This window comes from Electrona antarctica (assembly GCF_951216825.1).
Source record: "Electrona antarctica genome assembly, chromosome: 16".
In the NCBI taxonomy this organism is placed as follows: Eukaryota; Metazoa; Chordata; class Actinopteri; order Myctophiformes; family Myctophidae; genus Electrona; species Electrona antarctica.
The window spans coordinates 36,366,221-36,390,999 of record NC_136797.1 but is presented as its reverse complement, the minus strand read 5'-3'; the positions used below and the strand labels follow the sequence as shown (position 1 = coordinate 36,390,999).

Below are 24,779 nucleotides of genomic sequence, written 5' to 3'. Positions count from 1 at the left end.
ATTTGATGTTGATTTGCATCATTCATTCATTAATAGCATTAGGAGGGCTCACAACTCTTGTATGCTCTGACTGTTTATTCAGCAAACACACTAAACTGTATTTTACAGTTTGGCTGGCCACAATAGAAAAGGGGGGCTGTGTGTAAGACTAACCTATCACTAACCATGAGAACCTGCTCAAGCCACTGAGCAGGTCGCTGAGCATGGTCTCTCCAGTTTTCTCCGTCGTGGCTTTCATCAGGAATCTTTTTTCACAGGTTTGAGCAGCAGTGTGCCGTCCCGTTCCTCCACCTGGAAGCCCAGATCCAGGAGGCTAGAGTCGTCGGCCGCCCCCTGTAGTTCCAACCCAGACACCAGCTGCTGGTTCTCCGGGTTCTGCTCCAAGAGGTTCCGGATGGCGAATATGGCCCACTGTCTAATGAATGGATTATTGCTGTCTAAGCTGCAGTTGTTCAGGATGAGGTGGATTCCTTTCAGCTCTCTCACCTTGTTTTGGTTGCTGATGTTGCTGTGACAGAGGTTTCCTATGAGTCTGATGAGATGAGCTTTGAAGCCGACAGAGGGGGAGGAAGACGTGGTGTCTCCACTTTGGCTGAAAGAGAAGTTCTGAGCAGCGCTGAAGACATTCTTGCTGGCCTTCCCCAAGGCATGGACCTGCTGCAGGAGCTCAACTGTGGACTGGAGTAGGCCAGGATGCTTCTGAAGGAACATGAACCGTCTGCGGTCCGAGGTCAACTCACACAGCACGTCCAAAAGACTGATCACCGTCCGTGCCTCCTCATCACTGGTGGCAGAGCTGCAGGCGAGTGTGAGGATAGCTCCACAGCTTTTCTGGAAGCAACAGGCCAAGAATCGGGCCACGTCAGGGGGGATACCACACTCCTCAGACTCAGAGTCCTCCTCCAGCAGATGGGCAGACAGCAATTCCAGCAGAGTGACCCTCTCCAGCGGAGACATCCTGGTGTACATAGACTCTACCAGGGCAGAAGACTTGAGGAAGTGTTTGGTAGCGATTAGAAGTGGCCACTCCTGGTCCGGCCGTGTCCTGCACAACTCCATCACTCTAAGGGCCAGGTGGAGGTTCTGGGGCTGGGTGAGCTGCTCCACCTTGGCTTCATCCAGACAGTTGTGCAGCACCATGGAGGCAAAATCCACGACCTTCTCAACATCAACACTCAGTAGCCGTTGGAGGATCGCTGGGAAGGTCTGCTGCCAAATGTGGTCTTTGCACACTTGGTTTCCCACTGAAAGGTTTCCCAGGAACTGGATTCCACAACCAAGAGGTTCAGATAAGCTGTCACTGCTCTCCTGGGTCAGAAGCAAGCTTAGGATTTTAAGGGACACTTCAATGAAACCAAGCTCCCTTAGCAGGTCCTGGTTCCGGTGGCTCTGGACACAAGCATTCCTTGCAGCCCTGAAACTCTCTGCAGTCAGCTGAATATATAATGGGACAGATTGACCACCTTGGTCCTCAAGCTCCTCTTGCAGCTTGGACAGGATCTTCAAAAGACTGACAAAAATGTCCTCCTCCACCCCTTCCCTGTATTCTTGGTCCCACAGCAGCGAAGTTCTAAATGATTTCAATATCTGTAAGTGATTCTGACACAAGTTCTGATTTAACATGTCAACAAGTGATGTTGAGAGACTGCACCCTGCTTCATTGTGAGCCACCATGACTGCTGGGTTCTCTGACAGGGGAGAAGGGGTTTATAGTGTCCTGATGACATCAGTCATCATTTAAAATGATGTCATTTTCTGTAATTTTCTTAAACTGCCAATAAAGTATTCTGGTCTTGCCGAAATATTGGGCAAGATCCCTCTGCGGTTAGAATGAAGAAAGTAGAAAAGCCATGGCAACCAAATATAAACAATCCTGAATGATACAAAAGCCTATAGAAATGTAGCATTAGTGAGATCAACAGGCATCAGTTTCCTGAACTCCACCCTTCACGGATTGGCCAAGCTTTGAGTGACGTGTGTACCGCTGTAGCAATAAATGTGGGAGAGCTATTGGTGACTCCATTCTTTTGCATAGCAATGTTTTGCTGGGTGGTTCAGCAGAAAGGTGGACCAAAGAGAGCCACTCACCACACTGCTGTGGCAGTGGGGCACAGGGTGTACTCCTTTGGTTGGTACTGCGACAGGAAGATCTACATGTACAACATGGGTCAGATTGAGGTGCACATCTTCAACACAGTGTCTTTGCGCTGGATGACGTTGCCCACTATGGCAATTGGAAGAGGACAACACCTCCCTGAGGTTCCCACCATGTGTGAGGGTCACACAGCTGTGCTGATAGAAGATATCATCTACATCTGGGGGGGATTTAGCGTCTGCTCAGGGTTTAAGAATAGAAGTGAGTACTGCAACATTCTTTATGCATTTGATGTCATCAACCATAGATGGTCCAATCCCAATGTTTCTGGAACTGTTCCAGAGGGCAGGTGCGGCCACTCAGCCTGTGTCTTGGAGAATGTCATTTATATCTTTGGAGGATACAACTGGCTTACTGTATACACTAATGACATCTACAAGTTGGACACCGACACAATGGTCTGGTCTTTAATTAACACTAGAGGCACTCCAGAACCATCATCAAATCACTCTGCCACCATCATCGGGACAAAGATGTTTGTGTTTGGGGGTCAAGTCAACCATAGCAACAACATCAGCGTGTTTGACATTGAAACCAGCTGCTGGCTGAGTACACCTTGTGCACAGCTTCTTCCAGAAGGACGCAGGCGTCATTCAGCCTTTGCCTACAATGAAGAGCTATACATATTTGGTGGAGACAACTTGAAACAGACCTTCAATGACCTCTGGAAATTCAATACAGAGACTTTCACCTGGAAGAAGATTGAAGCCAAAGGGAAAAGCCCCTTTCCCCTCGGGTATTCATATTTGTCTATGCTGTGCTGCTGCATGGTGGGAAATCGTATCATCCTCTTTGGAGGATACAAATCCACACCCAATGACCTTTACATCTTGTATTTAAGTCCTAGTCTGAAGACACTATGCAAGCTAGCAGTCATTCAGTATAGTCTGGAGCAATCGGGACTCCCACATGACGTCAGATGGGAACTGGCAGCCATGACTACCAACAACTGAAGAAGTAAGAGCCCACAAAATAAGAAGTCTATAAAAAATAAACAGATGACGAGGGCAGAGCTCCGATCCATTCCATGGCAACAGAAGAAAGGGAAAGACCAGAGATTGCTGTTTACAAAGGCCAATTTCATTTAGATGTGAAGGAAAGCAATGCACATGAATGTGCTCAGTGATACCCACCAGGAACAAAGCAGCATACAGGCGGAAATAGAACTCTACTCTACTCTCTAAGGCAGACATGGCTGCATGGATATGTCTAAGAATAGAAACGTCTCCACCCAGTAAATCTACATCAGGAATGAATGTAGAATGAATGTAGAAAATAAAGAGATGCTTTGGGCAAAGGAACAGACAGATGGAAAAGGACTTGTACACAAACAGATGTTTGTAAAGGAGAGCAACTGGGATACGAAAATGACTTCAATGGTGGCAACCTTTGTATTTTTTATTATTATTTCATATTTATTTGCTGCTCTGTCATGTTTGAGGCAATGATATAGCGAGATGAGATCGGAATTCCAGTTGTGTTAAAGCAAATACAATTCACTAAAGCCAAATTCCAATACCCAAAAGCTCGGCCACTCGCTCACTCACTCGATCACTCCAGTATGGCAAATTATGGTGAAATTGGTGCCCTGCCGAAATATGTGACCATCTTGTGGACTTCACACAACTTACATGGAAGTCTTTAAATGCGTGGACTAAATACCGCTAGGTTGAACTCTGCTAATGAACAAACTGCAATGATTTATGTTCGGACACTGACATTATGTGATTCGTCACGATTGTGATGTATTTCAGCAGGTCACCAATCTCACCGTAACACCACCATGAGTGACCGAGTGTGAGTGAGTGAGTGGCCGAGATTTGGGGTATTGGAATTTGGCTTTTGTCTCACACTTTGACACCCCTTCGTGCAATCAGTTTGTATAAGTGTGACTGCTGCCCTAAACAAAGCACTTGCTCTACTAGAAGTTAGTTTCACAAGTGCCCAACATTCTTCAACATTGATAATAAAATAAAAATGTGTTGACAAATATTTGTAGTGTTCACTTTGAGAAGATTGCTTTATATGGAGCTACAATTCACCATAGTTGGCATTCAATTGATGTTAATGATTCAGAACCACAAGTGCTGCTGTGTTTTTCCTGTGTTTTTTTCACCAATACAAGTCACAGTTTTACACTATCTAGCAGAGTAGCTCTGTCTGAATCCCAGAAGCCTAATATCCAGCAGTAGATTCACCAGTGTTGCGGCTAGCACATTACGTAACGCAACTACCGGTAGTTACCTTTCCCCATTCAGTAACGTCATTATAGTTACTGTGATTTAAATGGGTGCGTTACCTGAGTTATGTTATGTGAACTGTTTCCCCTGCGGAGTGTAGACACTGCAGTGCAGAGTGCAGACTCAACTAACATGTGGCCTGCTCTCTGTGCTCTGCTCTCACACCAATCTGAGAACCCAACGGCAAATAAAGGAGAAACAGCACCCTCTTTGGAGGTTTCTCAATACCCAAACTTGGAAGTTCAGACTTGCGTCCTTGGGAGTTCAGAGTACTTAAGAAGTTCGCCCCGGGAGTACATAATTCCACTGCTGGCAACATGGGTGGTCCGTTGTTGCATTCTGGGCAATTTGCTTCAGAAAAGTCAACACGAGTCTGCTGCGTAGCAGACCTGCTAAATTTGGCGGATCAAGTTCACATTTGGTCTGTACTTGGCCAAATGGGAACTTGAGAATTGGAACAGTACTTGGGCAGAAAATGATGACTTATCACGAGAAACGGCCTCTCTCTCTAGTGAGAGAGACTACTCCGGCAGCACGCCCAGTCGCCCACCACCACACAGTACAACGGCAAATGCATAACAGCGACAGCGGGAGCTTTTCAGCTTGGAAATACAGACAATATTTTGAATTCATGCAGATAAAGGACGCTAAAAATATTGAGGTAAAATGCTAATTTTGTGGAGGACAGAAAGCATTGTCCACAGCGATAAAGAGCAATCCCAATCTATTAAAGCACCTTACAAAGGTCCATGGGGATACCCAACTAGTGACCAAAGACCCCAAGGTCTCTACCACAACCTGCACCAGTGATGGACCAACACCATCTAAACAGACAAAAATTGATTTTAAATCGCCACCACAGCAGCATATCACCCAGAGTCAACTCAACAGATTGATTGCCAGGTATGTTGTTGAGGAGATAAATCTCAACGGTGGTTCCTTTCAGAGAAGTAATGTAAGCTACAATGATAGTGAGTTGTCTTTTCTCTTACTGTGACACAGAACAACAAAAACCCTTTTAAATTGTTTTTATTATTCTTTTTTAAGTAAAGTAACCTAGTAACTAGTTACTTTTTTCACAACCGCAGGTCACATTTACTATGTAAACGTGCATTTCCCTTCAGTCCTTCCGTCACCCACCCCATGCCTCCATATAAGGGCATGCCTTATCAATCTCATCAATATTGGCCAGCAACTCTAGATCTGACCTCTAACCCTTAGATCTCCATATATGGAGCTGATCTGTTCACACCCACAACACCAGAGGGAGTGCAACGAACCATGTACAACCCAGATTCGGCACAAACAAGGGACTAAATTCTTTTCGCTCCTATGCCACCAAAATGTGGAACGCCCTACCAACTGTCATTAAGACATGCGAATCCCTTGACTCCTTCAAAACCGCTCTCAAAGGGCACCTACGGATGGCTGCAATTCGAAACTGGCCCCCGTAAAATCTGAATCCCCCCCCCGCCCCCCCCTTTTTTCCCCTCACTGTATATATTTCTTTTCCCTTTTTACCTCCTTTTTGATGAATTCCTGTTCTGTCTATAGAAGTGTCTATTTGTACGTCTCTAAATGTTTTGATGATTTGAACATGGTGGACCCTGTTGGAAACAAGTGTAATGCTTAATTGGGTCGTCCACTCACAGTTAACAGCCTTTGTATTGAGTGTGTGCTTGAAATGTACTGTAATTCTGCAAACTGTTAATAAATTCTTCAATCAATCAATCAATCAAACATTCCATATGTGGATCCTTCCCCATCCATCCTTCCTCTTCGATGTCTCCCTTTTGACTGATACCTGTCCATTCAAACTCTAGATGGGCCCGCCCCAAAGTTATTAGTGCAGCCGCGGCCGGCAGCCGGCAAAAACTAGAGTTCTCAACAGGCCCGAAAAGTAAGGCCCGGCCCTACCTGGGCCCTCATCAAACCCTGTACACTCAAGACACTGCCCCTGCTTCCACCCTTAGATCTCCATATGGAGCCAAAGAAACCACAAACTACTGACCTATGCAATTAAGGGCCTTTCTCGGCCCCACCCCTCTCCCACTGTTTATATTGTGTTTAGTTTCCAAGATGGCCGCAGCACCAGGAGGGGTGGGGCGGAGGTGAGCGGGCGGGGTCGACATATGCCCTTACTGAGCTACATTCAAGACACTTGCCTTGTGTCTGACACCTGACTTGTGTCCGAACACAGCTTTGATGGATGTGTTCTGCCCCCCTCCCCCTCATCAAACAAAATGTTTGGTCAAACCATATGGGCTTCCATTGGAAATGCATTGGAGCGGCCATTAAACACAGACACAAGACAGACACAAGACAGGTGTCTTGAATGTGTGAACACAGCCCAGTAAGGGCATATGTCAACCCCACCCGCTCACCTCCGCCCCACCCCGTCCTGGTGCTGCGGCCATCTTGGAAACTAAACGCAATATAAACAGTGGGAGAGGGGTGGAGCCAAGAAAGTCCCAGGAGGCGGGGCTAATAGTGGAATGGGGCGGGGCTTAGAGTGGGAGGCTGGTTCAATGGAATTTTTAATTTTGGAGTGGCAGCCATATTACATCACTCCGCTCCAGTCACATCTGCATTGAGCAATGTCGGACTCAGATCTATTGAAATTGATGGGTAAAGTAAGGTAATGTGAAATTGATCTGTTACTTGACTGTAAAGCAAAATAACTATTATTACTAACATATTATTTTGTGTGTGTGTGTGTGTGTGTGTGTGTGTGTGTGTGTGTGTGTGTGTGTGTGTGTGTGTGTGTGTGTGTGTGTGTGTGTGTGTGTGTGTGTGTGTGTGTGTGTGTGTGTGTGTGTGTGTGTGTGTGTGTGTGTGTGTGTGTGTGTGCGCGTGTGCGCCTTTCCTTGTGTAGTTTTCACAGCATACCAGTGTATTTGTGTGCAAAGCACCAGTCAAATCCTTTCCTGTGAAGAATGATGGCTGCATCATCTGACAGCCTTCTCCCTGACAGAGATATGATTTAGTTAGACTGGAGAAAAGGATACAAAATATGTTTGCACACCACATTATTGTTGAACAGACATAACCTATGAGAATGTTTTAATTGTGTTACTACTAGAGAGTTGTGTTAACATAGAAATCAAATGACAGATAACCCGATGATAAAGACACCACATTAAATAGATCCAGCTGCAAAATGTCAAATGTTTGTTTATGTGCATGCTGAAGTCTGAAGCACAGAAAATACATCCAAAAAGGATGACAGCCTGTCTATTTTGGGACAGGCCGCATATTGGTGGAGAATTAAGGGACGACAGGAGAGGAGGAGAGGCGCAGTGGGTGTCGTTTTCTAATCAGCAGTGCACTTCTATCTTTGTGTTAACAAGATCCCCGGTTTGTGCCGTCAAGCGCCTTCCTGCTTGGAGCAGATCGCCGGCGTACAGTGAGGGAAGGGAATCTCTGCAATCACACAAACCCACAGAGACCTGCGAAGTGCTTAGTGCTTAGGGAGTGGCTTGAAACACCTGCCGGAGGCTAGCACTTATTCAAGTACTACCACTGCATGGACGAGGCAAGGAGTTCATCAAGGTGCACCACACAGCAGCTCAGCGGCTGAACTCTCTCCTTCAGACGATTTAAAGGGTCCAAAGTGTCACTGAAACTGAAGGGCGTGACAGCGAGGCCTTCAGGCTCGTCGGATGCAACTGAGCAAGCCACTAAGCGAGCGGGTACCCATGCTGAGCAGCCAATGGCGTCTCGCATTGACGAGTGCACTGTCCAAAGTGGCAGGCCATGATTCACAGAATGGATTATCATGGGTTATGAGTCTGACGAGATAACCCATGGGTTATCAAAGAATGGCCATATACTGTTTATATACCGTATGTGCTCTCTAGACCCAGACTGGATCAGAAACATGCAAAGCGATTTGATCCCCATGTCTGTCTAGGTGGGGCAAGGCATGCAAAGCAGAAACCTGCCTGGCTGCAGATTCCTGCGTCAGTGTGCATAGTGCTTGTGTGCTTATGTCGCCACCCTGTGGAAATTTCAAGGAAGAGGCCAGCAAAGCAAGAGTTAAGTTTTTGTTTTGTGATTATTGTCTGTGAAGAAGACACAATCTGAGAACCCATTGTCAAATATAGGAAAAACAGTTACCCCAAAAAACTGTGTGTTGTGTTAGTAAATACAAAATATCAAGTACATCAGAGGGGTAGGCTACTATGCAAATTTACTGGACACAATCTTCAAACACAAATGTCATAGTTTAGAAATAGGCCAATGTTATTAACCTTCCCAGTGCAATGCTTCATGTCATGTTCAGCCCCGACAGCCACTCTGTTTTGTTTACTTTTTCACTCCACGTGCTGCGCTCCAGCGTGGGCGGGGTGCCGCCGGATTAACGCGGTGACAGACAGTGACTCTAGCCTACAACAGCATAGGGATTTAACACAATTAGAGCAGACATGCTGTACATTACATCAACATAAGCATCTGCACTTACAGCGGCTTCATTTGTTCTCAGAGTCTCTCAGAATCATCTTCGAGCTCTGCTGCAGTTGCAGAATCCCCCCGTTCAAGGATGTCGTTGTCAGACTCGCAGACAGAGACACCGGCAAATGCACGCTACGGTAAGAGCATTAGGCATCATTAACGCCTATATACAGTTGGAGGCCATCGATATTGTCCTTTTCTTTTTGCTGAGGTTTGCGTGATCTGCGCAAAAGGACAGTTAACCCATTTTGGGGCGGGAACCCCTTTTGGTGTTTTAAACATTATGTTATAATTTAGCTATTGAAAAATAGCAGATCTACAAGCTCATAGCACGCCACCGAGTGGCGCGCTACGAGCTTGTAGGTCTGCTATTTTTGAAAAATCGTGAAAATATTTATTTCAGAAAACTGGAGGATTTAGAAGGATTTAAAAAAAAATTGAGGTCAGGCCTAAATGGGTCAAATGATAAGGGACAATATCGGTGGCACCCAACTCTAGGCCTACTGTACCTACTATAAAAAATTCTGAGTGATGGCATGTGATGTATTAAACGCATCTCTCTCTCTCTCTCTCTCTCTCTAGCTCTCTCTGTCTCTGTCTCTCTCTCTGTCTCTCTCTCTCTCTCTCTCTAGCTCTCTCTGTCTCTGTCTCTGTCTCTGTCTCTCTCTCTGTCTCTCTCTCTCTCTCTCTCTCTCTCTCTCTCTCTCTCTCTCTCTCTCTCTAGCTCTCTCTGTCTCTGTCTCTCTCTCTGTCTCTCTCTCTCTCTCTCTCTCTCTCTCTCTCTCTCTCTAGCTCTCTGTCTCTCTCTCTGTCTCTCTCTCTCTCTGTCTCTCTCTCTCTCTCTCTCTCTCTCCCCCCTAACACAACCTTTGAAGTTATGAGTTATGACTGACCTCCTGCTGTCATTAACGAATGCATTAATTACCTCCCTCAGTCAGTTTCCCTCGGTTCAGTGCTTAGTGTGGTTGGTGTGACATGATAGCACAGGTGATACTAATCATAGTCAGACTTTTTGCAGCTATACTGTAAGTGTTTTGCTTCGTGTGTGTGTGTGTGTGTGTGTGTGTGTGTGTGTGTGTGTGTGTGTGTGTGTGTGTGTGTGTGTGTGTGTGTGTGTGTGTGTGTGTGTGTGTGTGTGTGTGTGTGTGTGTGTGTGTGTGTGTGTGTGTGTGTATGGGGGGGGGGGGGGGGGGGTAGGTACAGATATAATAATATAATCAGAAAGTTGCTACAATATTGTTTCAGGGTATATCATTTGCCTGTTGCAACATAGGAAATAAAAGCCACGCAAAGTAATCATATATAGTCAATACAACAAAATCAGTTTTGTGTAGTATGTAGGCAATAATAGTGTGTGTCACAAAATCCCAATGCACACCTGGACCCACATCATTGGAACCACTGGCATAACACAATGAGGCCTACACTTGTAACCTCAGAAAACACAAGTTAAAAGTAGGATACTGGTAAGTGTTAAAGAACTATTCTGATAGTAATCATTGCTATAGAGTGTTTGTTCAGTAATCCCACTCTCTCTGTCTCTCCAGCTCAGAAAATAAATCGGGAGAGATTTATTAGCTTCGGTTTGATAGTGTTCCAGTTCCAATTTTGTCTGCTCATTTCTTTGTGTCATCACTTCCAATTTCACTTTGTAGCCCCCAGCCAAGACCCAGCCCGCAACAGCCCCGCCAATCGGGCTCAGCCCCATTGGCACGGCAGGTTGCGCGTTGGTCTGGTGAGTGGGAGCCCCGGGTTCAAAGCCCGCTTCTGCGTAATGCTACAACTTGTTTAATCTGTATGCTGTGTGAGTTCTCTGTCCTATTTGAATGAAGAATATTATCCCAACCTTAAAATGCATTTTCTGTTTATTAAAGACCTGAGGAGACATGGAGACTCCTGTTACTGAACTAAAACTCTAATAAGTACTATATAGGTATATACGCTTAGTTTAACAAAACAATTTCACTTACTCTACTACTACTAATTTCAACCTATTCGGTCTTTCGCTGGCAGTGTTAAAGTTAGGCTACAATACAGTATATGAGCTATCACATATCAGCCAATTTTAGCTAGTAGTGGACAAAGTGAGTCAAAGTATAGATACTCCTTGTCAAATATTACTCAAGTGAAAGTGAAAAATTATAGTACTCGAGTAAATGTACTTAGTTACTTGTTGTGGCACTCGCACTGTCATTGTGTAAAGAGATTCCTTGACTCACCTGTTTGTATCTTATTCACCGCTTCTCCGTAAACCAATTAAGCCATGGAGATTTCCTGACACATTTAGCTACAGTGTAGCCTACAGTATATAGTGTGTGCATACAGTATGTGTTAACTTGTTGAGGAAAAACTGAATGATGTAAACACATGGTAAATAGCTAGGCCATACCCAGCATCTATATCCAATATGCAAGAGCACAACATATGTTTAATTTAAGAACCACCACTGGCCCAAATTATTTAGAGTTGATATGACAGTGGCCCACATTAACTACTTAATGAGCACAGCAATTCACCACACTCTTTTGATGCCGCAGAACGACCAAATGCAATAAATACAGAAAGCAGGCTGCCAGGCAGTTGTTATGTCATAGCTCGCTGTCTCTGGATGAATAACTGGGGCAATGGCACAGTTTTCTCTCTGAACCCTTGCCTGCTCCACTCTCCAACCCCCAAACACACTGCCCACACCAGGGGTGGGCAACTGGCGGCCCGGGGGCCACATGAGGCCCCCACCTTCACTTAATGTGGCCCTCAGGTTAATGTCAGAACTGATTACTGATATAATATTGGTTTCAGCTGTTACAATTCCACAACATGCAAACATGACCCGCTTTAATTACTTCAGTCTAAATTAGTAGCTCATTGCTCAACACAAGTATAATTAATTTTCATGATTCCAATTCAAAAATAGCAAAAAATAATTCAATATTTCAATTTGAATATAGCAAAAATAGCCGATCTACAAGCTCAAAACGCGTCGCAGCGCGACGCGTTTTGAGCTTGTAGATCGGCTATTTTTGCTACGACAGTAATATATGGCTCTAGGGAGTGAGTGTGGAAATATAGTGGCCCTCTCCATCATCAAAGTTGCCCACCCCTGGCCCACACCCATCATGCTTTCCTCACACTGGCAGCGTATACAAGTACACTGTGTTAGGAATACAAATAAATACAATAATTGAAAATGAGAACGGGAACTAATAATGGCATGGTGTCCATGTGGATCTTAAGCTTCATGTGGCCGGTCTATGATGTCAGTCAGTGACGAAACACAAAATAGAGGGCAACGTTGTGGCGCATAGGACATCTGATCAGTGAGTGAGTGGCCTTGCTGTATTGTTACTCTCTCTCTCTCTCTCTCTCTCTCTCTCTCTCTCTCTCTCTCTCTCTCTCTCTCTCTCTCTCTCTCTCTCTCTCTCTCTCTCTCTCTCTCTCTCTCTCTCTCTCTCTCTCTCTCTCTGCATGTCCTATCTACTGTCACTGACAAAAAAGGCTTAAAATGACCCATAAAACAAAACATATGTGAAGCAAAATAAATGCATGAGTTATTTCACCACATTTGGCACTGATAAGTCTGGCGGTTTGTGAGCATGCACGCACGGACACACACACACACACACACACACACACACACACACACACACACACACACACACTTCTAGATAGTAGTTTGTCACAGCCAGGACATAAAAACTGGTAAGATGAGAAGAAAGACAGAATTCAGTTCACATGGAGCATGCATGCTGATGGGCGTCTACTCTATGCAGGCTCATTTACAACTCAAGTAGACAGTGTGTGAGGAGAGAACAGAGGATTCCACAACTTAAAACAAACATTCTGTCTGCTTGGATTAGTTGAGCTCAGACCATCTAGTGTGTGTTTATGTGTTGATGTGCGTACTGTGAGCGTGTGTGCGTGCGTGCATAAGTACGTATCTGATTAAGTATTTAAGTGTTTGCTGTCCTTGTGGCGTTCAGCTCCTCTCTGATGTCATGTCAGGACATCAGCCAGTGTGCTGGTTCTAATACTCACCATATGCCAACGAACAGCAACAACATGCACCTGCTGCCCCTGTTAACATTTAATTTAATTTGACTTGATTACGTGTGTCGTATGCTTCTTAACAGTCACTGTAGATAGATGTATGTTGGATCTTTGATGACCGTTTTCTGTGTATTTGCTGACTGCGTGTGTATTCTAATGCCTGCAAAGTGGGGCCTGGGGTCCTTGAGGGGGTTCCAGGGAGTCCCCAGCAAAATGAGGAACAGTTTAAACACTTAGCCATGTTTTGGCTATTTGGAAATAGCCCATCTACAAGCTCCACATGCGATATGTTGTGAGCTTGTAGATCTGCTATTTTTGAAAAATGTCCTCTTTGGCACAAATTTTTTATAAATGGTGGACAAATATATATCACTTCCGGGGCTCTTGAAACACTGTTCTAATGGTATCAGATGTATTGTCATTCCCTCTTCAGGCTCCTGGGTTGACCTGGAGGAGCTGATAACAGGACCACAGGACAGTGTCTCATTTGAGGACAGTGTCTCATTTGAGGACAGTGTCTCCCCTGGAGAGCTGGAGGGAATCCTGCTGGTGGCTCAGCTGGAGAGTGACAGGTAATTAAACAAATAATGCAGACGTGTGTGTGTGTGTGTGTGTGTGTGTGTGTGTGTGTGTGTGTGTGTGTGTGTGTGTGTGTGTGTGTGTGTGTGTGTGTGTGTGTGTGTGTGTGTGTGTGTGTGTGTGTGTGTGTGTGTGTGTGTGTGTGTGTGTGTGTGTGTGTGTGTCACATAGACAGCAACATTTTCCTTTAAAGCTTCATTGTGCAGATGTTTTCAAGAAAATAAAAACGAGTGCCTTCGGCCTGGTGGAGACAATTACTCACAAAAATCAGTGGAGAGTCACAAATAAATCTCCTTCTAAAATGTACAAGTTGACACACAGATGTGGGTATTTGAGACACATTTGAATTTGACACATTGAAAATTTGAATTACGAATCTGAGAATAAGAGTTACGAATCGTACATTGCAGGTACAAATGTGATTTACACTTACAGACTGTTTGTTACGAATTGCCTATACGAGTACAAATCTGTTTTACGGATACGGATAATTATGAGTCTGTTCTGATTCCATACATTTGGGACCCCATCTGAGAGACTAGTCTCTACAGTATACTGTATGTCTGCATGGCACTCTGTCCCCAAATGTGTCCACCAGAGGGGGCCTAAAAAGCCAAAACAACCTTCGGCTGGAACAGCATGGTAGGTCTGAGTGAGAGTCTACTCTACAGTATGTCATAATTCATTCATAACCCCTCGGTCTGTTGCACTAAAACAGTGGCCCTAAAACCTTTTTTTTGTTTCAAGGACACCCACACACCCATAAACATTTTGTTGGGGTGCCCAACCGCTCCAACTAAAAGTGTGTCTGTCTGTCTGTCTGTCTGTCTGTCCGTCCGTCCCCATGTATTCACACACACACACACACACACACACACACACACACACACACACACACACACACACACACACACACACACACTATCTGAACTGTCTGATTATTAGACTGGGGGGCAGGTTTTAAATATCGGTGTCTTGTCTGCAGTCCCCCTCAGACTGAGACTCCACCGATGAGTGAATCCCCCCAACCTGCCAATGAGCACGACAGTCAATGTGTTACCATACAGGTATTCCTAAAACATTCAAATGGTTCATCTTCATCTGCCTTACTCTTTACAATCATTATACTTAAAAGTGGTTAATCTTGACTCTTGTCTTGTTTTTACGGAACCTCTTTTCTATCTCAAGGAGGAGGTTGAGCAGCGAGTGGATGCTGAGTGGGTCTGGGACTGGTCCAGCAGACCTGAAAATATGCCACCAAAGTACATTCTGAATTCTTTCACCTCTTTTCTGTGGTCGAAAGTTAAACCAACGCATTCTCACTCCCACGTCATCATATAATGATGCTTGGTTAACTTCTGAGCCTGAAACAAAGCAAACGGCACCCCACACTGACAGTGTATTTTCTTTGTATAAAGTTTTGAGTGTGTGACCCAAGGGGGTCTTCACCAAGTGTCACTACTATGTCACGAGATGGGAGTGAAAATGAGCTGTCTAAACACAACCAGCTCGTACTACGGTGACAAGTTGGGAAGCATCTGAGGAAGCGTCAGGCCTTTGTTACTGAGAGCAAAATGATCAGTATGCAGACAGAACAGAGTCAGCAGAAGTGGATATCACACCGCTAGGCATTTCATTTTTCTTTACTGGCACGTCAACCTTTTACTAGTTGGGAGTAAGAATCAGTCATTGTCAGTCATGTGGGACTACCGGGAACGTTGAAAAGCAACACAGCACTTGGCAGTGAGAATGCGTAACCTAAACAAGTCAGACCTGCTGAATATTTCATCATTAGAGCCAGACCAATATATCGGCGATTACTTCATAGCCAAAGTCATTGTTCAAATTCCGAAAGCCTTCAAAAATAGTGGTTTGTATTTATTTTGTGCTTGTTCTCAAAGAGAAACTTTATTTAAAGGCCTTGGCTCCCCTCATCTTCACCTCTGATCTCTTATCTCCCATCTTTCTCAACTCATCCCCTACAGAGAGTTTGTATTCCATCATCCTCAGCAGGGGTCCCTCAGTGTGAGGAAGACTGAGGTGATGAAGAGAGGAATCCTCTCCTCTGATCTTCTCCTTATCTTTGTCCCCTCACTGTTGGTGTCACACCTCCTCACACTGGGAGTCGGGTAAGAAACACACAAGCACAGTCGCACACACACACAAACACACGCACGCATGCAAGCACGCAAACACACACACGCACACACACTTTGCTCTTTAGTGTCGACCATTTCATTTTGTTGTCTAGCAATTGGTCAATTTCACAGATTAAATAAAAACTTGTATTTATCATGTATATTCTATTATTCTTTTAGGATCTTCATAGGGAAACGATTAGCTGCCTCTACAACCAGCATACTGTGACATATGGTCTGGCTAGTGACAGTCCTGCCACCCTCCTCGATCATACAAATACATACTGTGTGTACCCGTATTCGAATGTTGATCCAGTCATGGGTAGGCCTGTCACAATTATTACATAATCGCCCAATCGCAAGAATTTGAGATAATTGCGATTATTTTTTATAGAATCGTCAGTATCGTTTCCATGTTAAAGAAAATTCATACTTTCCAAACATTTTCCCAAAATAGCTGACCTGCGTCAGTTATTGTAGACCAGCTATTACTGCTATTTTTGGAAAATAGCTGATCTATCAATTTTGTGTGACAATTAATCGTCAACTTAAATGTGTAATCGCGACAGCCCTAGCCATGGGGAAACCACAGAAGACTGCCTTTCTGTTCTACCGTCTCTGTATCTATTTATCCACCATGCAGAACTCTATCCATGTTCTGTCTGTTAGTCTGTGGCGATCTTGTAAAAAAATGACTAAATGGATGGTACTGTATGGCTAGTTGGCTACTCATCTAAAGTGACGCCAGTGTAAAACATCATCAGAGAAACATTTTTATCACAGCTTAATCAATGAAATCAGTGGAGATTCACAGTGCTATCATGGTTGCAATGAGAGAGAATGCATGAATTGTATTATATGTTAGCTATCACCCTCTATAAGAGTGATTCGTTTACAGCAGTTCTTAGGGGTTTGTGCTCTGACGTTGTTTTATTTTGACAAAACATAAAATGCTGTCTCTGTGCTCTTTGTCCCCTCAACTATCTGTCTGAGCTACAATGACCCAAATTAAATCTCAACCTTCACAACCTCAATGTGGATCTTATTCTCTTTAAGTCAGGAAATGTATTTAGGTATTGTTGTAGGATGTAGACATGCTGAATATGATAATATTTGGTGACCATTTCAAGGGACATATGGGGCAAGCCTTAGTATTTGCAGAATCATGGCATGTTTATTTGTATGGATTGTATATAGAATGTATATTTCAACAACAGCAATTAAAAGTTAAGTGCTTTATAATGTATAACTTGCACATAATGTTTATTTTGTCAGGACATTATGTCTAGAAAGGCTGTACAGTACTTTCAGAGAGTCACATTATGGCCCAGTGTGTAAGCTGCTCACGTACAGTACAGCATTGGAAACCACAACATCTGCTGAAAAACTGACGAGCTCCTACAGAAATGTCGTGACATCATCACACCAGTCTGTCCTTTTCCGTCTGTCATCCCTTACATCACGTAACTCTTCCTTTTCCTTTTTTTCTTTAACAAGCCGGCTGCTCTGACCAGTCATGGGTTTGACATTTTATTACCTTCCCATGAACGAGCAAGACCTCCTTTTCCCTCTCTGGCCCTGGTCAGCATCTCATGAATATAGCGGGCCTTGTTGAACTGGGACTCAAGCAGAGTTGTCTCTGTAGTCTGTACTTAATTGGACCGCTTCTTTCCGTCTACACCAAATGCCTTTGCCAAAGATCTGTGGGCTAACGTTCCCCGCAGAATATGGTTGCTGGGGTTCAAGTGGTCAAAGTCATACTGTGCAACTGTGCAAGTCTTTCAATTCAACGTTTTGATATAATCTTTCAATGCTATATTTCTCACAATAACCTTTCCACATAAATAAATGTGTTTATTGACAACAGTAAACACTATTTTGTTGTGAGCTCATAGGACGGTTGTTTTCGACCGCACAACGCCGTCACAACTTAACTGCCTAGTGAGTAAATTGCCCGCATATAATTGTTGTATGGCCGACTCCGAGCCCAATGAGTTTATCAGCCATTAGCAGAGTGTTTGATGTGCAAGGTCCTGCTGAGCCCATTAAACCACCTCTAGACACACCAAAGCTGACGGTGCAACAACATGCTGCTTGGACAGACCACAAAAACACCTGGATTGTATTCATGGGACATGTGTGAGCGTGAACACACACACACACACACACACACACACACACACACACACACACACACACACACACACACACACACACACAGACCATGGCACCAATGGTCTTTAGCTCTGAATTCATAACCTGTATATCAAATTGAAGAAGTTGAATTTCTTCTCCTGCATAATCCTGTTGTGTGATGCAGTGACGTGTATAATTTATGTGGAACAACGGTTTTGGAACGTTCCTTTTAAACCAGACTTAATACCGTTTCCAATATGGTAGTCACAGGTGGGGTAGGGTATTCTACAATGCCACATCCCCCACAATTACACGCCTATTAGTCTACTTTAAAGTCGTATAATGACTTCTTCATGCATGGGACTGTGTCACCACCATATGTTCATATGATGTAATAACTGGAAAAGGAAATATTAGTTTATGTAGTGTGCATTGTAAGTGAAAGTCATGATAGTCTACGTGAATTAAGTCATGTAGGCGTCTAGGTACATGTTATCAAGGTATCGCACAACTCCAAACAGTCTCAAACTTCTTGAGCATTCTTACTGGGTGTGCGGTCGGGTAAATAACTTTAACAGAAATTTCTCTAAAAGAGAAAACCAGCACTCACGGAACTCATGTTTTAAGGCACTCTTAATTTATTTAAATGTTGACATGATATGCTGCAGAGCAGCAGCAACGAGGTACATGTGGAATATCCACTTTCAACCCGGCGAATGTTTCAAATTCCCCCCTCCAATTTTTTTATTTGAAAAGTTGCCAAAATAGCAGGTCTACAAGCTCACAGCTTTATCGCTGCGTGATGCATTGTGAGCTTGTATGTCAGCTATTTTCACAGCACATTGTGAGCTTGCAGATCAGCTATTTTTGTGCGACTACACCGTTGTACAATTAAGTATAAAACAGGGCTTAAGTAGATGGTGTCAAACATGTGTGTGGACTGGACAGGCTATCTAGTGTGGACGTCGTCCCATCGGTTTCCTAGTGGTTAATCTCATATAACAGTCGGGAAGCCTCATAGGACAGAATTCTGTGGTCTAGACATTCTGGAAGAAAAGGGTTCATTTCCTGCCCTACACTTCAGAGATCGTACATCTGTCTCACTGGGAAAGGCATTATCTACCCACTCCTATGTACGGCTAGAAAGGAAATACAGGATCCTGTTTCAAACAGTTTCTGTTCCTAACAAAGGAATGCTTTTAAACACGGCGTGTCATCCATGGCTTCACATTCAAACAAGGTCATAGAGGCTGTACACGAGTACGTTCGATTTACCAAATATGGTCAGTTTCCCTATACTACTGTATTATCCAGTGTCTAAAGACAACATGCTCTGATATAGTATATCCTTCACGCTTCATCCGTTATCAAAAGCATGTGGCTTAACAGAAGCACACTTACTGGAGTTCTTGAACACTGCTTTTCAAAGTACAGTAAGGTCCAGGGGCCCCCAGTAAGGTCCAGGGGCCCCCAGAGGTCCTTGAGGGTGTTACAGGGGAACTATGTGATTGATAGTTTGGAGTTAACCCATTCAGGCCTGATGTCGAAATTTAAAAAAAAAAGTTTTCTAAATCATGACAATTTTCGGAAAGATTTGAGGCACATTTTAACGATTTTTCAAAAATAGCAGACCTACAAGTTCATAGCGCGCCACTCGGTGGCGCGCTATGAGCTTGTAGATCTGCTATTTTTCAATAGCTAAATTATAACAATGTTTAAAACACCAAAACGGGTTCCCGCCCCAAAATGGGTTAAATTAACAATGAGGCTTTTACAGTGAGGTCCCAGACATAAAATCATATCAAACTAAAAGAATGTGCTCCTCCAAGCACAGGTCTCCGCCAGGCCATGCAGGTAGAAGAAGTCAATCTTTATAGCCAATCAGAATGAAGTTGCGTGATGTTTTGACAATATCTCGTTATATTCTCTCAGAAGCTGCATTCATGATTTGAGGCATTTTGTTCAAAACGAGCCACCCCTTCAAACTTTGGATGCCAATGCCAATCTCAGCCAATCAGGATGGAATAAGAAAGATCGGACAGATCTGTGTTGATCACATGATTATAGAGACAATGTGTACCGATTTGCATAATGTTTGGACAGAATGTGTAGGAGTAATATAAACAAATGTTTTTGCAAAAATCTGTTTCGTATAGTGGGAATATATGTGCAAAGTCACGGCAAGAGGATGCTGCGTTAATGATTTGAGGCATTTTGTTCAAAACGAACCACTCCTGCAAACTTTGAAAGCCAATCGGGATGGAATCTGAAAAATCAGACAGACCTGTCTTGAACACATGACTTTAAATCTGCCTCCCAGTGGCTGATGTGTAAAATTTGGGGCAGGAGTTCTGCTCTGGCCTGCAGAGAGTGTGTGTGCACAGTTTCACGTCCAGCGGGCCATCTGTGCTGGAGATTATCTATACACAGTCCTAAGGACACACGGAGGAATGGACGGCAGCGAAATCATAGTCTCGGACACACATTCGGCTTGGCGGAGACGATGATCCATGGCCTAATGCATATCAACCTGGGGGTCCTTGAGAATCACTGTGAATACTTTAGATTCACATAAGCTAAGTTAGGTCCCTCCTCTTGGGCACAAATACATAAATTCTCACACTTTTTGGACACACATTCTTCATTAAACATTTCTATGTAAGACCTTCCTTTGTTTGGGGGCCCTGACTCTGCACTTTTACATTCTTACATTGAAATGATTACTATATTCACCCAGGGTATCTGGGCTAAGCTCAAGAACTTGTTTCCAGCCAGGCCCTGCTCATAGAACACATTTCATCGTAGTGGTTCAATGCCTTGTTCAAGGGCACTTCAGCGGTGGTAATTTTAACGTGTCGGACCGCTGATTCGAACTGGCGACCTTCCGGTATCAAGACCGCTCGGCTATCCGTTCGGCCACCGCTGCCACCTTCATAAACCTTGGAACAGAAGTGCTTATCAGATATCAGTGTGTTTTAGGATGATGGTGAATTTGGTATGCTGTATACATGCATAGAGGCTTTGATAATAAATTGGTATGCTGTATACATGCATAGAGGCTTTGATAATAAATTGGTATGCTGTATACATGCATAGAGGCTTTGATAATAAATTGATGAATACCCTAATCGTACCATAAACACTTCAGGAATAAATACATTAACTATCTGATTTACGACACTACATTTGTTAACTCTCATTTGAATATAGCATACATTTGACAAATCTAATAGCTCTATATCGTCCATGACAAGACAATACCTTGGATAATAAATTGATGAATACCCTAATCGTACCAGAAACACTTCAGGAATATACATGAACTGTCTGCTTTCCAACACTACATTCTTTTTCGCTAATTTGCATACAGCATACATTTTACAAAATAGCTCTATTTTGTGACAAGAGAATGATAGTCTTTGGTGTACAGTACAATCAGTCTGATTGCTGACAGGCTTTTTGCTCTTAACTTTGTGGTAATTATTACGCAGAGTCTGTTCTCTGGTGCTGAGCCAAACTGTGTGAGCCACAACTATCTAAATAATCAAAAGTAGTCACCTGCAACTCTTGTTTGATGCTCCAAGAAATAATCTATTTAGACTAATGCTGTTAACATCCCCAATAAGGCTTTCGTTTGGTAATAAGCACATTATCATATCTACAGAATGTCCCGTTGGAAAAGACAATAATGTTTTTCACCTGTGTCACTGTCACCTGTATTAAAATGCCCAATGTTGGGTTTTGATCGATGGCTGCCTCGCTGTGTTTTTGTTTATTTTTTAAATACTAAAAATATCAGATCTAAGCACCGGTTTGTCATGTCCCTGAGTAAGACTATGCTCCCATTGCTCCCCTGTGTGTGTGTGTGTGTGTGTGTGTGTGTGTGTGTGTGTGTGTGTGTGTGTGTGTGTGTGTGTGTGTGTGTGTGTGTGTGTGTGTGTGTGTGTGTGTGTGTGTGTGTGTGTGTGTGTGTGTGTGTGTGTGTGTGTGTGTGTGTGTGTGTGCGCGCGCGCGCGCCACCCCACTCCCAGTGTGCAGTGTGAGGAGGTGTGACACCAACAGTGAGGGGACAAAGATAAGGAGAAGATCAGAGGAGAGGATTTCTCTCTTCATCACCTCAGTCCTCCTCACACTGAGGGACCCCTGCTGAGGATGATTGAATACAAACTCTCTGTAGGGGATGAGTTGAGAGAGAGACTAGATAAGAGATCAGAGGTATATGAAAGAGGGAGAGGATCGAAGATGTATTCTTCAAGTCTGACTCATTAGGTCACACTTTCTGATCTGATCAAGCATCTGATTTGAAGTGACAGGCTCCCCTACACGCATTTGTGAGATGTTTGAAGCGACAGGCTCCCCTACACACATTCATGAGATGTTTGAAGCGACAGGCTCCCCTACACGCATTCATGAGATGTTTGAAGCGACAGGCTTCCCTACACGCATTCGCACTCCCAACTCATAATAGGCTGATAATGCACCAGTAATAATGCACCATTGGGCATTTTAATACAGGTGACAGTGACACAGGTGAAAAACATTATTGTCTTTTCCAACGGGACATTCTGTAGATATGATAATGTGCTTATTACCAAACGAAACAAGGCAGACGTGACGTCAGAAGTGGACTTGAGCCCAAGCAGGGCACTAGCCGCGTGAGCACACGTGCCGAGCGGTACGACGTCTGATTCTGCCCACTCGGCACCGCTCTAGTTGCATACTGATACGCTGGGAATCGTGAATCTGTTTGTCCTCGTCAACATGCAATGGGTCAAACGGCTGACGATTGGTCGTGTAGGCCTATTGTATAGGGTTGAGGTAGAATTGAAGTCTCGATACATAAGGTCCATAAGGTCCTCGGCCACCCATAATTAACCAAACAAGGTCCATTAATGGTGATATATACTTTAAAAGCCTAAGATGGAGTGAGTGTTATGAATGAAGCCAGCTTGTGTGTGTGTGTGTGTGTGTGTGTGTGTGTGTGTGTGTGTGTGTGTGTGTGTGTGTGTGTGTGTGTGTGTGTGTGTGTGTGTGTGTGTGTGTGTGTGTGTGTGTGTGTGTGTGTGTGTGTGTGTGTGTGACTGGACAATGACAGAGTAGGAACAGCTGGGGTAGTCTAATGGACTACTAGTGAACTCTGAGTTAAGCCCGATTTATATACTGTGTCGCAAGATGGTGTTTAACTTAGAAAATAGCCGAGCTACAAGCTTACAACGTGCCGTGGATGCGACACGTTGTGAGCTTGTAGATCGGCTATTTTCAGCACCGACACCATCATACGATGGAATACAAGACTGCCATTACATGTGGTAAACCCATCACAGAGAACTCTGCCACCATGCAGTGGCTTTGAGCGGACTCCACAAATTACACTGACACATTTAATGTGTTACTGAAAGCACACTGTTGTTTTAGAAACGATATCCTATGGTTCCCCACCGCAGTAATAATAATAAAAAGAAAATAACACAAAAAAAAGAAAAACCTGAAGAAAAAAACAGTGCATCTATCATCAATCTTCTCAAATAATACCCCTGATCTCCAAGAAAAGTAGGCCGGAGGTTATGTTACAATGTCCTCACATTGAGGTTGGAGGTGGAGTGTTTTCGAGTGATTTTAAAGACAGCTTGAGCCGAGTAATTTGGTCAGGTAATACAAATGCATAAAATCTAGCAGTGCTTTCACAAATGTTCTTGGATGCAATAATTATTGTTCTTTACATATTTTTTTTACTTGGTACGGTAAAACTCTATTAAAGATGGAGTGCTGTGATTTTTGTATTATTTTCCAGTTTTTCATGTGTATGAGGTGACAGTTCTCTTTATGTATTTTGGGTTTCTTCCTGGAGGCTGAAACCTTGATAGTCAAATGTGCCAATGAAAAAACAGTGATATGGTGACATAACAATATCATCCCCTCCCCTAACCCCTCCCCCTTTGGGGCGGACAACTGTTAGTCCGACCGACTCGACACCGAGCACGTGCACCCCTGTGGTGGTGTGGAACGCGTGAATCGAATTTGAAGTCGGTGGGGCGAACAGTTCCCGAGTTACGTGGATTACGCACAGTCACACACAGAGACTTGGTGCATTTATAGTACCTGATGTTTTAGGGTGGAAAGACATCACGGCACTCCATCTTTAAACAACTCTTGGATAAAGAGATATATCTGACATGAAACACATTTTTCTTTACATAGGCTATATGTTCGACTGGTTCTGAACATTTCTGTTCTGAGCTATATTATACTTTGTTGTGCAACCGTACATGTTGCTTGCAAGAAATGGAAAAACATGTTGAAAATCAATTATTTTGGGGGAGCAACACACTTGATGATTATAGATGAAGAATAACTTCATGCCATTTGACTTGTTCAGAGTTGGCAGAGAGCCCGGGTTATTCAGGATGTATTGTATAACATCCATGCATTAAGAGTTACAGTCAGTATAATAGTAGATCAGTCTATGCTTTTAGATGTTAATTGTTAATGATGTTAATTCTGTATCACACACTTGCTTTTATCACCTTCGTAACATTGCCAAACTAAGATCAGTTGTTTCACACCCAGAGTTAGAAACGATTATCCACGCACTTGTGTCATCACGTCTTGATTATTATTGTAATTCTCTTTTTACCTGTCTGTCTAAAACCATCGCCTGCAAATGGTCCAGAATACAGCTGCTAGGTTTCTGACCAGGTCCAGGAGATCTTGTCATAACACCCGTGCTTGCCTCCTTGCATTGGCTCCTAGTTAATTACAGAATACATTTTAAGATTCTTGTTATTACACACAGAGCCCTCCATGGCCAGGCACCTCCTTATCTGTCTGACCTGTTCCAACCACATGTGCCCAGAAGATCACTGAGATCCACATTCCAGGCTTTGCTGGTTTTGTTCCTCATAACTAAAGGTGATCGAGCCTTTGCAGGTTTTGCCCCTAGGCTAAGTATGGAATGAGCTCCCCCTCCAGCTAAGAACTGTGGATTATGTGGTCATGTTTAAAGGACTATTAAAAACTCACCTTTCTAGA

The 24,779-nt window shown here is 43.7% G+C and overlaps 3 protein-coding genes across 4 annotated transcripts in view; 2 read left to right on the top strand and 1 right to left on the bottom strand.

The window, feature by feature from the left end:
- The window catches only part of LOC306939773 (BCL2/adenovirus E1B 19 kDa protein-interacting protein 3), an 81,385-nt gene extending 64,703 nt beyond the window's left edge, over window positions 1-16,682 (top strand). For both annotated transcript variants that reach the window (XM_079524464.1, XM_079524463.1), the window contains exons 3-8: window positions 8,882-8,987; window positions 13,331-13,469; window positions 14,462-14,543; window positions 14,665-14,738; window positions 15,462-15,605; window positions 15,795-16,682. In XM_079524464.1, coding sequence (XP_079380590.1) covers window positions 8,939-8,987; window positions 13,331-13,469; window positions 14,462-14,543; window positions 14,665-14,738; window positions 15,462-15,605; window positions 15,795-15,843 — 537 coding nt within the window. In that variant the 5' untranslated portion in view covers window positions 8,882-8,938 and the 3' untranslated portion in view covers window positions 15,844-16,682. The remainder of the gene's footprint in view (window positions 1-8,881; window positions 8,988-13,330; window positions 13,470-14,461; window positions 14,544-14,664; window positions 14,739-15,461; window positions 15,606-15,794) is intronic.
- LOC306939431 (ataxin-10-like) lies at window positions 238-1,623 on the bottom strand (the record flags this gene model as incomplete). Its single annotated transcript, XM_079524019.1, has 1 exon — window positions 238-1,623. The coding sequence occupies one exon, from the start codon at window positions 1,621-1,623 to the stop codon at window positions 238-240; it is 1,386 nt and encodes a 461-aa protein (XP_079380145.1).
- Window positions 2,038-3,108, top strand: LOC306939430 (kelch domain-containing protein 3-like; the record flags this gene model as incomplete). The annotated part of the gene is made up of 1 exon (XM_079524018.1): window positions 2,038-3,108. One exon carries the CDS (start codon window positions 2,038-2,040, stop codon window positions 3,106-3,108), a length of 1,071 nt encoding a protein of 356 aa, XP_079380144.1.
- Window positions 16,683-24,779: the final 8,097 nt, after the last annotated feature.